At 38.4% G+C, this 13,314-nt stretch overlaps 1 protein-coding gene across 1 annotated transcript in view; it reads left to right on the top strand.

Moving 5' to 3' along the window:
* Positions 1-12,123, top strand: part of SPRED2 (sprouty related EVH1 domain containing 2) — a 75,386-nt gene extending 63,263 nt beyond the window's left edge. The window contains exons 5-6 of the mRNA XM_044659483.1: positions 8,871-9,020; positions 11,167-12,123. Of these exons, the coding sequence (XP_044515418.1) occupies positions 8,871-9,020; positions 11,167-11,838 (822 nt within the window). The 3' untranslated portion in view covers positions 11,839-12,123. The remainder of the gene's footprint in view (positions 1-8,870; positions 9,021-11,166) is intronic.
* The last annotated feature ends 1,191 nt before the right edge of the window (positions 12,124-13,314 follow it).

The raw sequence follows: 13,314 nt of genomic DNA, 5'->3' as shown, positions 1-13,314 counted from the left end.
ATTTGTGGGAGACTAGACACCCACTATGACATGGATAAAGAACCTGAAAAAGGCATTGAAAACAATTGGACAGAGAGTAGAATCAGGTAGTAGGAGAGCTCTTTTCTAAAGAGGGCTCCATAAATCTCACTGCTGTGAATGATAAAGCTAGAAGAGACCTCAGGGTAAAGTTGGGGGTTTTTTGCTGCATGCCCTTGGTTTGCTTTATGGAGTTTATATTTGCAATCAAATCTGAACTAGCCTTTCCCCCTACACTCTGAAATATTTTTTTAACCCTTACCTTCCATCTTAGAATCAATATTGTGTATTCATTCCAAGGCAGAAAGAGTAGTACCAATTAGACAATCGGGGTTAACATGACTTGCCATGAGTCACATAATTAGGAAGTGTCTGAGGTCTTATTTGAACCCAGGACTCTCTGTCTCTAGAGCTGGTTTTCAATCTCCTGAGCCACCTAGCTGCTCCTGCCCCCAAAAGACCTGTCACTGCTTGTGAGATTTCCCAGTCTCCCTACCCCCACCCCCATCTTCCTCCATGATTCCTCATTATTTTATGCCTTAAGTAAAAAGAATGTGAAGACCACTGGTCTAGTTCAGCTCTTCTTTTAAAGCCCAGACATGTCAACTGACCTGCTCAGGATCACATAATAGTAGTAATAATAATAATAATATAATAATAATTCATGTTTATATAAAGACGAATATATTCAGTGGCATGGTGGTTAGAACACAGGACTTAGAATCAAGAAGACTTGAGTTCAGTTACTGCTCCAAACTCTCAGATGCTTAGTAGCTTTAGGTCTTTCAAAACCTTAGTTTTCTCATTTTATAAATGAGCAAAATAGCAGCACTTACCTCACAAGGATGTTATGAGAATCAAATGAGACATCTGTAAAGCACTTTGCAAACCTTAAAACTAAAGGAATGCTAGTCACTTTTAATTTTTTTTTTAATATTTAAGTTTTGCAAAGCAATTTCTTGGTAACAACTCTATGTGATAAATATTACAAGTATTCTCTCCATTTTGCAAATGAAGAAATTGAGAGAAAATCGAATGCTTGAAGTTCTCAGAACTAGTAAGTAATAGAGGTGGGGTTTAGACCCAAGCCCAGCTCTGGTCTGACTTCCATATGCCTTACTTGTGATTTTTGTCTCAAATGCCACTAATTTTCCATGCAAAATAACCCTTCCATCTTTTTGTTTAAATGATTAAGTTTATCTAGCTGTAGCTTTTGTTAGTTGTTGTCATTAGGAATTGGGGGGTGGGGAGAGTGGGAAGGAGACAGCAGTGACTGTAACTCTTCATCCTAATTGGAGAAACCTTGTTGAAAATGTTTAGTACAGACTAGATGACCACTAGTATTCCTGTACTATGTAGAAATTTGAATGTTCTCTAACATGTCACCAACTCCCAGAATTCTAAAGTAATCCAACCCTCTTTCTCTCTCCCAGTCAATTAAATCACCCTTTTCTTGAAATTAGTTAACCAGCTTAAGCTTGATTTGCTTTGAGGTGGTTAAAAAAAAAGGAAAAGAAAACATAAATCATGTCCATCCTAGGTAGGAAAATCGTATATCCAATCCTATACAGGAGTGATCTAGGTTATTCAGTCCGCATTATAGTTTAAACTGAGATAGAAGTTTGCCTGGGTGGGGCAGCTGGGTAGCTCAGTGGAGTGAGAGTCAGGCCTAGAGACAGGAGGTCCTAGGTTCAAACCTGGCCTCAGCCACTTCCCAGCTGTGTGAGCCTGGGCAAGTCACTTGACCCCCATTGCCCACCCTTACCAATCTTCCACCTATGAGACAATACACCAAAGTACAAGGGTTTAAAAAAAAAAAAAAAAGAAGTTTGCCTGGGATATGAAAAATTTGGCTAAGTTTTCCAAGAAAAATAGAAAATGTAAACTCTATTGATTGTTATATTTTGAACATGTCTGGAAATTAAGTAAACCACATCATTACATAATATTTTGGAGTTTGCAGTGAACCTTCCTCACATTAGCCCTGAAACATGTGTGGATACTACAGATAATGATTATCACCCTTTTATAGATAAGGAAAGTTGGGTTGATAAAATTCAGGATTTAACTAAATTGCCTAAAATTTAAAATTAACTAAAAAATTGTAATATTTTTTAAAATTAAAATTAACTAAAAATGATCATGTATAGATTGAAATTTAGGTGGTCTTCACTATGAATTCAATATTATTTCTCTATATAATTATTGATTGTGGAATTATAACAGCTAGAAGGGACTTTAGAAGCTTATTTAATCTAATCCCTTCATTTTACATATGAGGAAATTGAAATTCAAAGAGGTTGAGTGACTAGTCTAAGGTTATGTCTTATCTTTCTGATTCCCTAGCCCGACTCTTTCTCAACTAGACTACTCTGAAGAAGTTTCTGAAAGAAAGAAATTTCATTTTTATAATTATTATTCCTATGGCATGTTTTATAATTCCGGTCCTTCATATTATAAAACCTTCTGTTTTGTGATTTTTAAAAATATAGGTATCTCTGAATCATAGGTTTTTTCATTTATTTTTACATCTGTTCCTTTTATTTTTTAAAAAAATACATTTGGAAACAATTTTCAGCAATTGTTTTCTCACATTTTGTGATCCAAGGTTTTAAATTTCTTAATCAGGACTTTTTTTTTTTTTAACTGGTGTCTTCCTAACAGAACATGGTCAAATCCAGGAACAAAAGCTATGAAATAGATGACAACTAACCATTGTTGTATTCTACTGCTTTGGGGTTTCTTTCCAATATTCATGTCCCATCTGTCACACATTACCCCACCCCCAACCCCCAAAAATGCTACTTATCACTTTGGATTGGAGTGGGAGGGATTAAAGATGTTGGTTGGTACTTTGGCAGAGCTGCTTTGACCATGTGTGTGTATTTTTTTTTTACTTTCTCTTTTATTTTAATTTTTCCCAATTATATGTAAAAAGTTTCTAGCATTTTAAAAAGAATATTGTGTCTCAAATTCTCTCTTCTTCCCTCTCCATCCTCCTTAACATCTGCCTCCCGCCCCTTGAAATGGTGAGCAATCTCGTAGATTTTACAGGTGTAATCACATAAAACATTTTTCCATATTAATCCCGTTGTGGAAGGAAACCAAAAAATGAAGAAAATAAAAATGTTTGTTTTGGCCTGTCAGATTCATCCATCCTTTTTCCCTAAAACCAAATGGCATTTTTTGTTATGGGTCCTTTGGGAGAGTTTTGACTCATTGTATTGCTGAGAATAGCTAAGTTATTCACAATTATTCATTGTACAGTGTTCCTGTCACTGGGTATGTTGTTCTCCTGGTTCTGCTTATTTCACTCTGATTCAGTTCATGTAATTCTTTCCAGGTTTTTCTGAGCTTTTCCTGCTTGTCATTTCCAATAGCACAATATTATAATTACATGATAGCTATCAAATTCTATAACTTAGCCATCCCCCACTTGATAGCTATCACCTCACTTTCCAATTCTTTGCCCCCACAAAAAGAACTGCTTTAAATATTTTTTGTACATATAGGTCCTTCCCCTTTTTGTTTTTTATCTCTTTGGGATACAAAGTATTGTCAGGTCAAAAGAGATGTACCATTTTCAAGCCCTTTGGGCATATGTGACCATATATATTCCCTGGAAGAATCCTAGAAAAGCATTTGAACTTGAATCACTTTAAAATTTGAGATCCTTTGTCAGACTGATGCTCAGCTTGTGAGTAGAATTTGTGCTGGTGCTTAATGGCTGTGCTTTTCAGTGTCTCTGAGTAAAAAAAAAAAAAAGAGGACAGAGTTAGGGGTATAACATCACTACTTGGAATCATTTCCCACCAAACTAGTCTTCTTGTTAGCAGAAACTTAATCCCTGCTGCTGGCTAGCATACTTGTCCAAGCTTCTGTACTGTGGATCCATGTGGCTTTCATAGACCATCTCTCAGAACTGTGTCTTCCTTCTAGTGGCCCCAGGGAGAGCTTAAAGGAGATAAAATAATGGGTGAAAGGAGGAAAAGTGGTTTTCCTTCCCACACCATGACTGGATAGATTCATTCTTTCAGTTGTGCAATTCACACCCACCTCTTTGGAAGACTTGCCTGGTATTATGGATTGTAAATGAGTTTCAACTTCTGATACCTCCTGTCTTTTCAACTTGAAAATGATGATCATAGAAGCAACATTGTAATAGAAAGACTTCGCCTAGAAACTAAGAGACTTGGTTTCAAAACACCATCCATGGCTTACATGATTCAGACCGAGTCACTTAACTTTCATCTGTTAAATGAGAAGATTGAAGTAGACAATTGTTCAAGACCATTTCTAGTACTATAGTTGTTGAGAGAGTTTAAACCCTTACCTTCCATCATAGAATCAATACGGTATATTGGTTCCAAGGCAGAACAGCAGTAAGGGCTACACAATGGGGGTTAAGTGACTTGCCCAGGGTCACATAGCTAGGAAGTATCTGAGGTCACATTTGAACCCAGGACCTCGCATCTCTAGGCCTGGCTCTCAATTTACTGAGCCACCCAGCTGCCCCTACCACTAGTTTTAAAGAGCAAAATCCTGTGTTGATACTGTACAGTATCCCAGACAGAACTGGATTAGAGGAATGGTGGTTTCTATTTGAGGGACAGGGGGAGGAAAGGCAAGACAAGTAGAAAGCTACATTTTGCTGATGCCCTGATCCACACCTAAGACATGGCTGGTACACACTAAGATACCTGTCTATTTTTGTTTGCAGTAGAACTCTAGCTATTTTTTTCTTGAACCCTTACTTTCTGTCTTAATAGCAGCTCGAAGAAAAGAGCAAGGGCTAGGTAAAGGAAGGTTAAGTGATTTGCCCAGGGTCACATAATTAGAAAGTGTCTTAGGCATGGTCTAAATCCAGGTCCTCCCAATTCCAAGGTTCTATCTATTCTATCCTACCTAGCTGCCCAACTCTAGGCATTATTAATATTAGCCTTATAATAAGTTGCACATAAGTTTGTTAGTATTCGAATAAGAAAATGTCTGATGTTATGTAATATATAAAGTGGATTTCTAAGGACTAAAGAAAATAGAATTTGCATTCTTAAGATGGTTCATAATCTGCACAGGTATAATTTTTAGCAGACTAGAGCAGTGATGGGCAAACTATTCCGAGGGCCAGATCCAGGCCATAGTTTGCCCATCACATCCTTAAGCAATTCCCTAATCACTATGCCCCCACATCCAGATGTTGTGATTAGGGAATTGCTTAAGGCAGTGATGGGCAAACTATGGCCTGGATCTGGCCCTCAGGGAATAGTTTGCCCATCACTGGACTAGAGTATAATCATTTAGGCAGATTTTCTTGAAATGTGCTAAATTTCTTTATTAAAGGAATCCCAAACTTTTGGTTAAGTAAACACTGATATTCTTCCCATTAACACTTTCTTCCTTTACCCCAGCCATCCTTATGTTTAGATTTGTGTAAATTGAGATAAATGTTTGTATCTGTACTGTAGAGAAAGAAAACCTAAATTTGAACTCTAGGGTCTTCATTTAAAATTCTGATTTTTTTATTGACTTATTGCTGCTATAATCTTGAGCAAGATACCTACCCTCTCTAGACCTTTGTTTCCTCATCTGTAAAAATGAAGGGGTTGTACTAGATAGATTCTAAGGTAGAGTTGGCCAGTAAAGTCATTGGCCTTTTTTTTTTTTTTTTTTTTAATTTATTTTAACTAAACCTTTTTACTCATATCTAAGTATCTAGCAAAACCTGCAGCTTGTTAGACAGGTTGTTGAGGGAATTTGGATTTGACTGTTTTGGACTAGATGGCATCCTCAGAAGTTCCTTCTGAGATTCTCTTTTTAAATGTAAGCCTCTGCAACTTCTAGAGATTTGTGGGTGGGTACTTGAGGTACCATTTCTGTAATTTGTGGTCATCATTGACTACCTCCACACACATTTGCCCTTCTATTTGTTCTTGTCCCTATAATTCACTTATCTTCTCATAAAGGAAAACTTAGAACCTGTTGTTCATATATTTCTTAATAGAACCGATTTTGCTCGGTGGCCAGTATGAGGATTTTACACAAATTGTTGTGGGGGAGGGGGGAGAGCGCTGCATAGTGTCTTTGCTTGAACAAGTCACTTAAATTCTCAGTTTCCTCATCTACAAAAAAAAGAGACGTGGACTAAATGTCTTTCAGATCCCCCTTCTAACTCTACATCTTTGATTCTTTGAATTACACTAACTCATTTTTGAGAGGTGAAGAGTTGCTAGTTGAAGTATTCTGAGAGTCTTCATGGAATAGAAAACCTTAGATCAAAGCCCAGGAAAGGGGGGGGGGGGGGAAGATAGGGGGTGCCAAGAAGAAGGAGAGGGAGAGAGATATTATTAATACGAAAGCTTAACACTTATATATCAGTGTGGAGTACTGTTTAAAGAGCTGGCCTCAAAGTCAAAAAGATGAGTTCTAGTCCCAACTCTAATACATACTAACTGTGTGATCCTGGGCAAATCACTTAACCTCTCACAGTGCTCCGTGCAACTCTCAAAGAATGTAAGTTGCAGAAAGATACTGACCCATATTGTTAGAGAGGGTTCCCTCATCTCAGAGTTCCCTCTGCCTGTGAAATGATAAAGTCGTGTGTGTGTGTGTGTGTGTGTGTGTGTGTGTGTGTGTGTGTGTGTGGAGAGAGAGCNGTGTGTGTGTGTGTGTGTGTGTGTGTGTGTGTGTGTGTGTGTGTGTGTGTGTGTGTGTGTGTGTAGAGAGAGAGAGAGAGCGCGAGAGAGATAGACAGACAGACAGGCAGACAGAGAAGTGGGGGGAGGGAGGCCAAAAATTTCTGGCTCTCCCTTTGTACCAGAGAAGTCTGAATTTTTTTCATTTATGGGGTATTTATAGTACCTTACTATAAAATCTATAGGTGAAGTATTTGGTTATAATCTCTCTGTAGGTCAATGTTAACATTTCTAGCTTTTGTATGCCAATCTGTTGGTCTTCATGTTCTTTTCACAATCTTTTAACTTTTTCCTTATTTTAACTTTAAAAAAAGAAATTATATTTATGATATTAAAAGATAAAATGTTTATATTATACAATACTATACATATATTTTAATGCTTTTCCGAATTTCTAGACTTTTCCTGTGTTGTCTCCTGGCCTTCACATGTTGTTTGTAGCTTCTATAATACTCTCCCCCCCTTCCAATTTAATTTCTTATTTAATTTTTTTTAATTAAAACAAAACCCCTGATATCTCAAAACTACAATGGGGAAAATTATAGTGTGGAAAGGATGTGCACGCGTGTATATGTCTGTAAAATCCTATATATAATTCTATTCCTATTCAATTCAAAATATAGAATATGTTTATCCTACTTATATTCAATATTTACAAAATGCTTTCTTTTGATGAAGTAGGTGAGTGCTATTATTCTCCTCATTTTCTCAGGCTAAGTGATATGTCACAGTAGGTCCCATGGCTATGAGTTTCAGAGGCGGGGTTCAAATTTAAGTCTATCAGATATCACATTTAGTGCTCATGAGTAAACTATAGAAGCCCAGTGTGTCAGTTTATCTTATTAGAACACACAAAAATTGCCAAAATGTTTGCTGAATCTATGGATAAAACATATTTAAGACAAATTAGCTTTTAATTTTTTAAATTCAGAATTCGGTTTTGTGTGATTTCTGCATTAGCCTAAATAACACTGAGAGTGAATTAGTTTTTTACAATATGCTTTTCTTAAAGAAAATTCTAATAATCTTTCTTTCCTTTCTTCCAAAATCATATTTTTTAAAGTGGAGAATAAAGAGAGCAATAGAAAAAAAAATATTAGTAGGGAATGATTTCAGAGAGATTTCTTGTCAAGTATTGTGTCTCTTCTCAAAGCTTTGCAGGCACTCTATTAGGTTCTGAGATGGGGAGTTTCCAAATCTATGGTCTGGCTAGTTAGGTTGCCAGAGTGTCCAAAGCTGTGGTCATGAGTTCCTTATAGTTGGGATAGCTCTGCTCTATCCAATTGACACTGACTGCCCCTGATCCTGGCCAGTCATCTTGCATATATTTTAATAAGAATAATTAAATGGAAATGTATGGATGTCTCAGAGCAAATCCAGCCCTGTAGTTAGGGAGACTTAGGTTGTTTAGTGATTTGACCTTCACATTCTTTTCACAAACTTTTAACTTATTCTACTTATTTTAACTTTAAAAAAGAAATTGTGCATATTTATGATATTAAAAATAAGTTGTTATGTGATAATATACATATATTTATACACATAAATATATTTTGTATATTTCTGAGCTTCTAAACTCAGCTAGAATTTAGAAATATATATATATATATATGGATGTTTCTGGGATGCTTTATATATATAAAGCATCCCAGAAACATCCTTATTTTTAAGGGTTTCTCTAGCAAAAAGCAAATATCAATTTTTTTTCTTCATTCAGGACTTATTTCCTAACAATTAAAATAAACACCAGCCATCATTGCACATGATTTAACTAAAATCAACCAGTAGAAGGACCAGATATACTAAATCCTTAACTAAAATAGGGTAGCTGCTCCCACATTTAAGAAAAGAAGCTTCACTTTTCCAGAGGCCCTCATGGGGAACTCTATTTGCTGAAACTGTTGAACCCCACATCATCCTGGGACAATGTAGCCCTTCACCAAGTTTTGCTTCTTCTTTGCCAAGATAAAGCCTGTGATTTGGGAAAACCAAACCAGGGTGCTGTAACTGAGGAATATTCAGAAGTGAATGCCAGTACTGGGTAATTGGGGAGAGATGTTTGTTTTAAAGAAAAACAAGTTTTTGCCAATGTAAATTAACATTACTTTTTTTTTTTTAATTACATAACATGAATTAATATTTTTTTCCCTTTCAATACAGACGGCTACAGACAGTTCTTCTAATTCTTCTCAGAAGAGGGAGCCACCCACCCGGACAATCTCTTCGCCCATGTCTTGTGAGCACCGGAGTATATATACCTTGGGCCATATCCATGACCAATATAGTTCTGACCACTATCAACTTGAACAAGTGAGTAGCATTCATCATTTTCATGGTTTTTCTCCCATTCAGTTGGGAGCTTCTTCAGTAAGCAATTATTTTTTCCCTTCCTAAAACATACTACTGCTTGGTAAATGCCCATTATCAGGACTAAACTCATACCTAACTTCTCCGTGAAGTTTTCTTTGGCTAGACCACCCTGCAGTGATCCTTTCTTCCTTTCTCTGAATTTTTAAATTGTTCTTCTTATCTGCTCCACTCATTTGACTCTTTTTAGGCACACGTTTTGTCAGCCCAACTAGACCGTGCTTTATACCTTTTTGTGTCCTGTGGGACTAACATAAGTATAGGAGGGGTTGACTAATGTTTGTCATCTGAGATAAGTGAGAGAAGGGGCAGGGAAGTGGCTCTGTGGAATGAAAGCAAGCAGAGGAGATCCTGGGTTCAATATATTCTCAGACAGTTCCTAGCTGTAGGACCCTGGGCAAGTCACTTAACCCCTATTGCCTAGCCCTTACCACTCTTTTGTCTTGAAACCAATACACAATATTGATTCTAAGATGGAAGGTAAGGATTTTTTAAAAAGTTCCTTTCAAGTATGTAAACCAATTTCCAAGACTGAACAAGTGTCGGAAGCAAATTTTTCTTACTCTCCAGTGTTGCCTTTTTTTTTAACCTCATCTCTCAGTGACTTGGAGGTCAAAGATCACTGACTAAATCCAAGTATAGAGAAGCCCTCAGAGAAAGGAAGCTAAAGAACCAAGGAACCAACAAGATAGGAAACTGATTTCACAGGCACTGCCCCCCTGGGTGGCCCAGGCAAATTAAGAAACTATGATTGGAGGGGCAGCTGGGTAGCTCAGTGGATTGAGAGTCAGGCCTAGAGTCGGGAGGTCTTGGGTTCAAATCCAGCCTCAGACACTTCCCAGCTGTGTGACCCTCGGCAAGTCACTTGACCCCCATTGCCCACCCTTACCACTCTTCCACCTATGAGCCAATACACAGAAGTTAAGGGTTTAAAAAAAAATAGGAAAAAAAAAAGAAACTATGATTGGTTCCTGAGGTGTGATGGATGAGAGTTAGCGGATGGAGAAAAGAGCATGTAAGGGGAGACCCAGGAGGAAGTAGAGCTCTTTAATGTGGGTGTGGAGGAGCCAAGGGGACTCTTGTTGGAGGTTAGCTACAGGCCCATCATGGATAGATTAGAAAGCTAAGTATCCCCCTAACTCTCTCCTACTTTTCCCTCTCTTTACTACTTACACTACTTTGATTAAATAAAGCTGTTAAGCTACAAACAGCCTCATAATTTTAAATATTACACAAGTGTTTCTATAATAGCCTTTGGCTCCACGCACTCAAGAAGAGTGTCCATGGAGCCTCCAATTCGGGCACCTCTTTTCTCCATTTGAACCATTTATCCTCACTTGGTTTCACAGCCATAGATTATATATACCCTTAATATTGTTCTCATAAGTATGTAATGTTGCTCACAAGGGGAACGGAGATAGAAATCCATGAGAAGATCATGTCAATCCTTCCCCACCACCAGAAAGACATACATGCATGATTATTCTAGTATTTATAATCAACACACTTAATTTGTTGATCATTAATAATCTTTTACTCTCTTTTCTGTTGCCCTGAGCTATTCTTAAAGTCTTTCCTTGTTATATCTTTATTGGCCTATCTTCCCAATTTGATTTTAAGTTTTATGAAGGTGAGAACTTGTACTTTTTCATTATTCTTCTGTAGTGAGATAACATAGTGCTTTGCCCATAGTAGGTAATAATTTATATCAATAATATTTCTACACATATTTATATTTTATATATACATATTTCGATAGAGATATTTCTATTTATAGATTTGTATATTCTATATATTGATAGATAGATATAGAAATATTATTGACATAAATTATTACCTAATATGGGCAAAGCACATGGAATTTTATTTATTTATATAGATATATGGAGAGAGAGAGAGAGAAATAATCTATATCAATAAATATTTATTAAGTGAATTCTTCCAAAAAATAACTTTGAGCTTTGGGGAGGAGAGGAGAGGAGGAATGAATACCAGGTACAGCAGGAGTGAGTTTTAATTTTGTTTGGTCACTGTGATTAAATATTTTCCATCTGTGTGTCTCCCTATTCTCAACCCTGTTCTCGAGCAGTCCATCCCAAGACCGTACAGACAGGTCAGTTTCCCAGATGATGAGGAGGAAATCGTCCGCATCAACCCTCGGGAAAAGATTTGGATAACGGGGTACGAGGATTACCGGCACGCTCCTGTGAGGGGCAAATACATGGACAGCTCGGAGGATGTAGACTCCTACGTGCGCTTCGCCTCCAAGGGTGATGCCTCCAAGCACGACTACACCTACCCCTACATTGACCACTCAGACTTTGACCCAGGGGAGGACCCCAAAGGAAGGGATCTAGGGAGCGTGATTAAAACTCAGCCCAACCGAGGCAAGTCCCGTCGGCGGAAGGAGGATGGGGAGCGGTCACGGTGTGTGTACTGTAGAGACATGTTCAACCACGAAGAGAACCGGAGGGGTCAGTGCCAGGATGCCCCTGACCCCATCAGAACTTGCATCCGCCGAGTGAGCTGTATGTGGTGTGCAGACAGCATGCTCTATCACTGTATGTCTGACCCAGAGGGAGACTATACGGACCCTTGTTCGTGCGACACCAGCGATGAAAAGTTTTGCCTCCGGTGGATGGCCCTCATCGCCTTGTCCTTCCTGGCCCCCTGTATGTGCTGTTACCTGCCCCTCCGAGGCTGCTACAACTGTGGGGTGATGTGTAGGTGCTGTGGCGGGAAACACAAAGCGGCTGGATGAAGACGGCAGCCTCTCGTTCTCTCTCCCTCTCTCCTTACCATTGGCAGGGGCTGATGACCCCCCCAAAGGGGGAGCCTCCTCTCCAGAGCCCCACTGCACCTGGAGACATCATTCCAGCCTGGGGAACCCCTCCAGTGGGTTTGCCACTTGAGCTCCAGCCAGCCACTCTTATTGGTTCACCCAGACACACACACATATTCACCCCACCCCCAGTGTTCTAATGAAATTAACCTTCGGCATAGACTATTGTATTATTAATAATCTGTAATCCAACTGATTGTCTTGTATATGTTTATATTCCCTGTCCCCCACCTTGCCCTCCTTCCAGCTTTCCACTTCAAAAGGAAGGAGACGACCGTCTGAACTACTGATTTGCAGGGGATTTTTTTGGTTTGGGGTTTTCAGAAGAGCCTCTCAAGACTGTAGCTTGTTAAGCTTGCCTTAACAAACTGCCTGTACTCAGCAAATTTGGGGTACCTACCAAAATATGTGAGAAAAATGAAATCCCACCAGAAGTATTTTAACCTGCAAGTCAGTCATCATGTGTATAGAAGGTGTGCTAGCGTGTACCACAACACGATATTGCTATTACCATTCTAAAGCCAAATTTCTTATGTTATGTAAACTGCAGTTTCTGTTTTCAGTCCGTCATCATTTCTTTTGCAAGAAAAAATGCATTTAAATTATTGACTAATGTTAAACATTCATTCATGCAAAGACAATGAAAAATAAGCCTTAACATCAGGAGGATTCCTCAAATTTCACATTTCCAGCTAATGCTGGAAAAAAAACAACTTAAGGTTCCTATGATCTACCCAAATAATGTCAAAAGTAGAATTAAAAGGATTTAAGTTTTTTAAAGGGAGGCAGTATGTTGTAGTAGAAAAGATACTACTAGTCCTGGGTTCCAATCCTAGCCTCAGAACAAAGAAGCTATGTGTGACCTTGTCTGGGTCAATGGAAAGGGCACTGGATTTGAAGTCTGAGGACCCAAGTTTAAGTTCTGGCTCTGCCACTTACGGCCTGTGTGACTATGGACAAGCCACTTCTTTTATCTTGGGTCTCAGTTTCCTCATCTACAAAATAAAATGAGGAGGTTGGACCAGAGTGTGATCTAAGATCCCTTCCGACTCTAAATTAGTGATTCTAGGTCCCTTTACCCTCAATGGGCCTCAAATCCCTTATCTATAAAATTAGGGGGTTGATTCAGCTGATTTCCCTGTCCAGAATTCTACAATATGATGATTCGGGGATGGGCATTCAATGATCACATTCCTCCCTCCAGTTCTCCATCGCAGAATAAAACACTAACCTCCAAATGATTCCTATCTTGCTCGTGGTTCTGCAAATGGACAATCGGTATCCAGGGCAGACACAAAGCCAGTTATAAAAAAAATCCACTAGGATTTTAGAGAAACACTAAGGTTGTGGTGAATGAAACCCGAAGCTTTTTCAAAGTAAACTATATTAACTGTA

The sequence above is a fragment of the Gracilinanus agilis genome, chromosome 2 (assembly GCF_016433145.1).
Source record: "Gracilinanus agilis isolate LMUSP501 chromosome 2, AgileGrace, whole genome shotgun sequence".
NCBI classification, from domain to species: domain Eukaryota; kingdom Metazoa; phylum Chordata; class Mammalia; order Didelphimorphia; family Didelphidae; genus Gracilinanus; species Gracilinanus agilis.
Note: the sequence above shows the minus strand (reverse complement) of the source record. Positions and strands in the feature narration are given on the sequence as shown.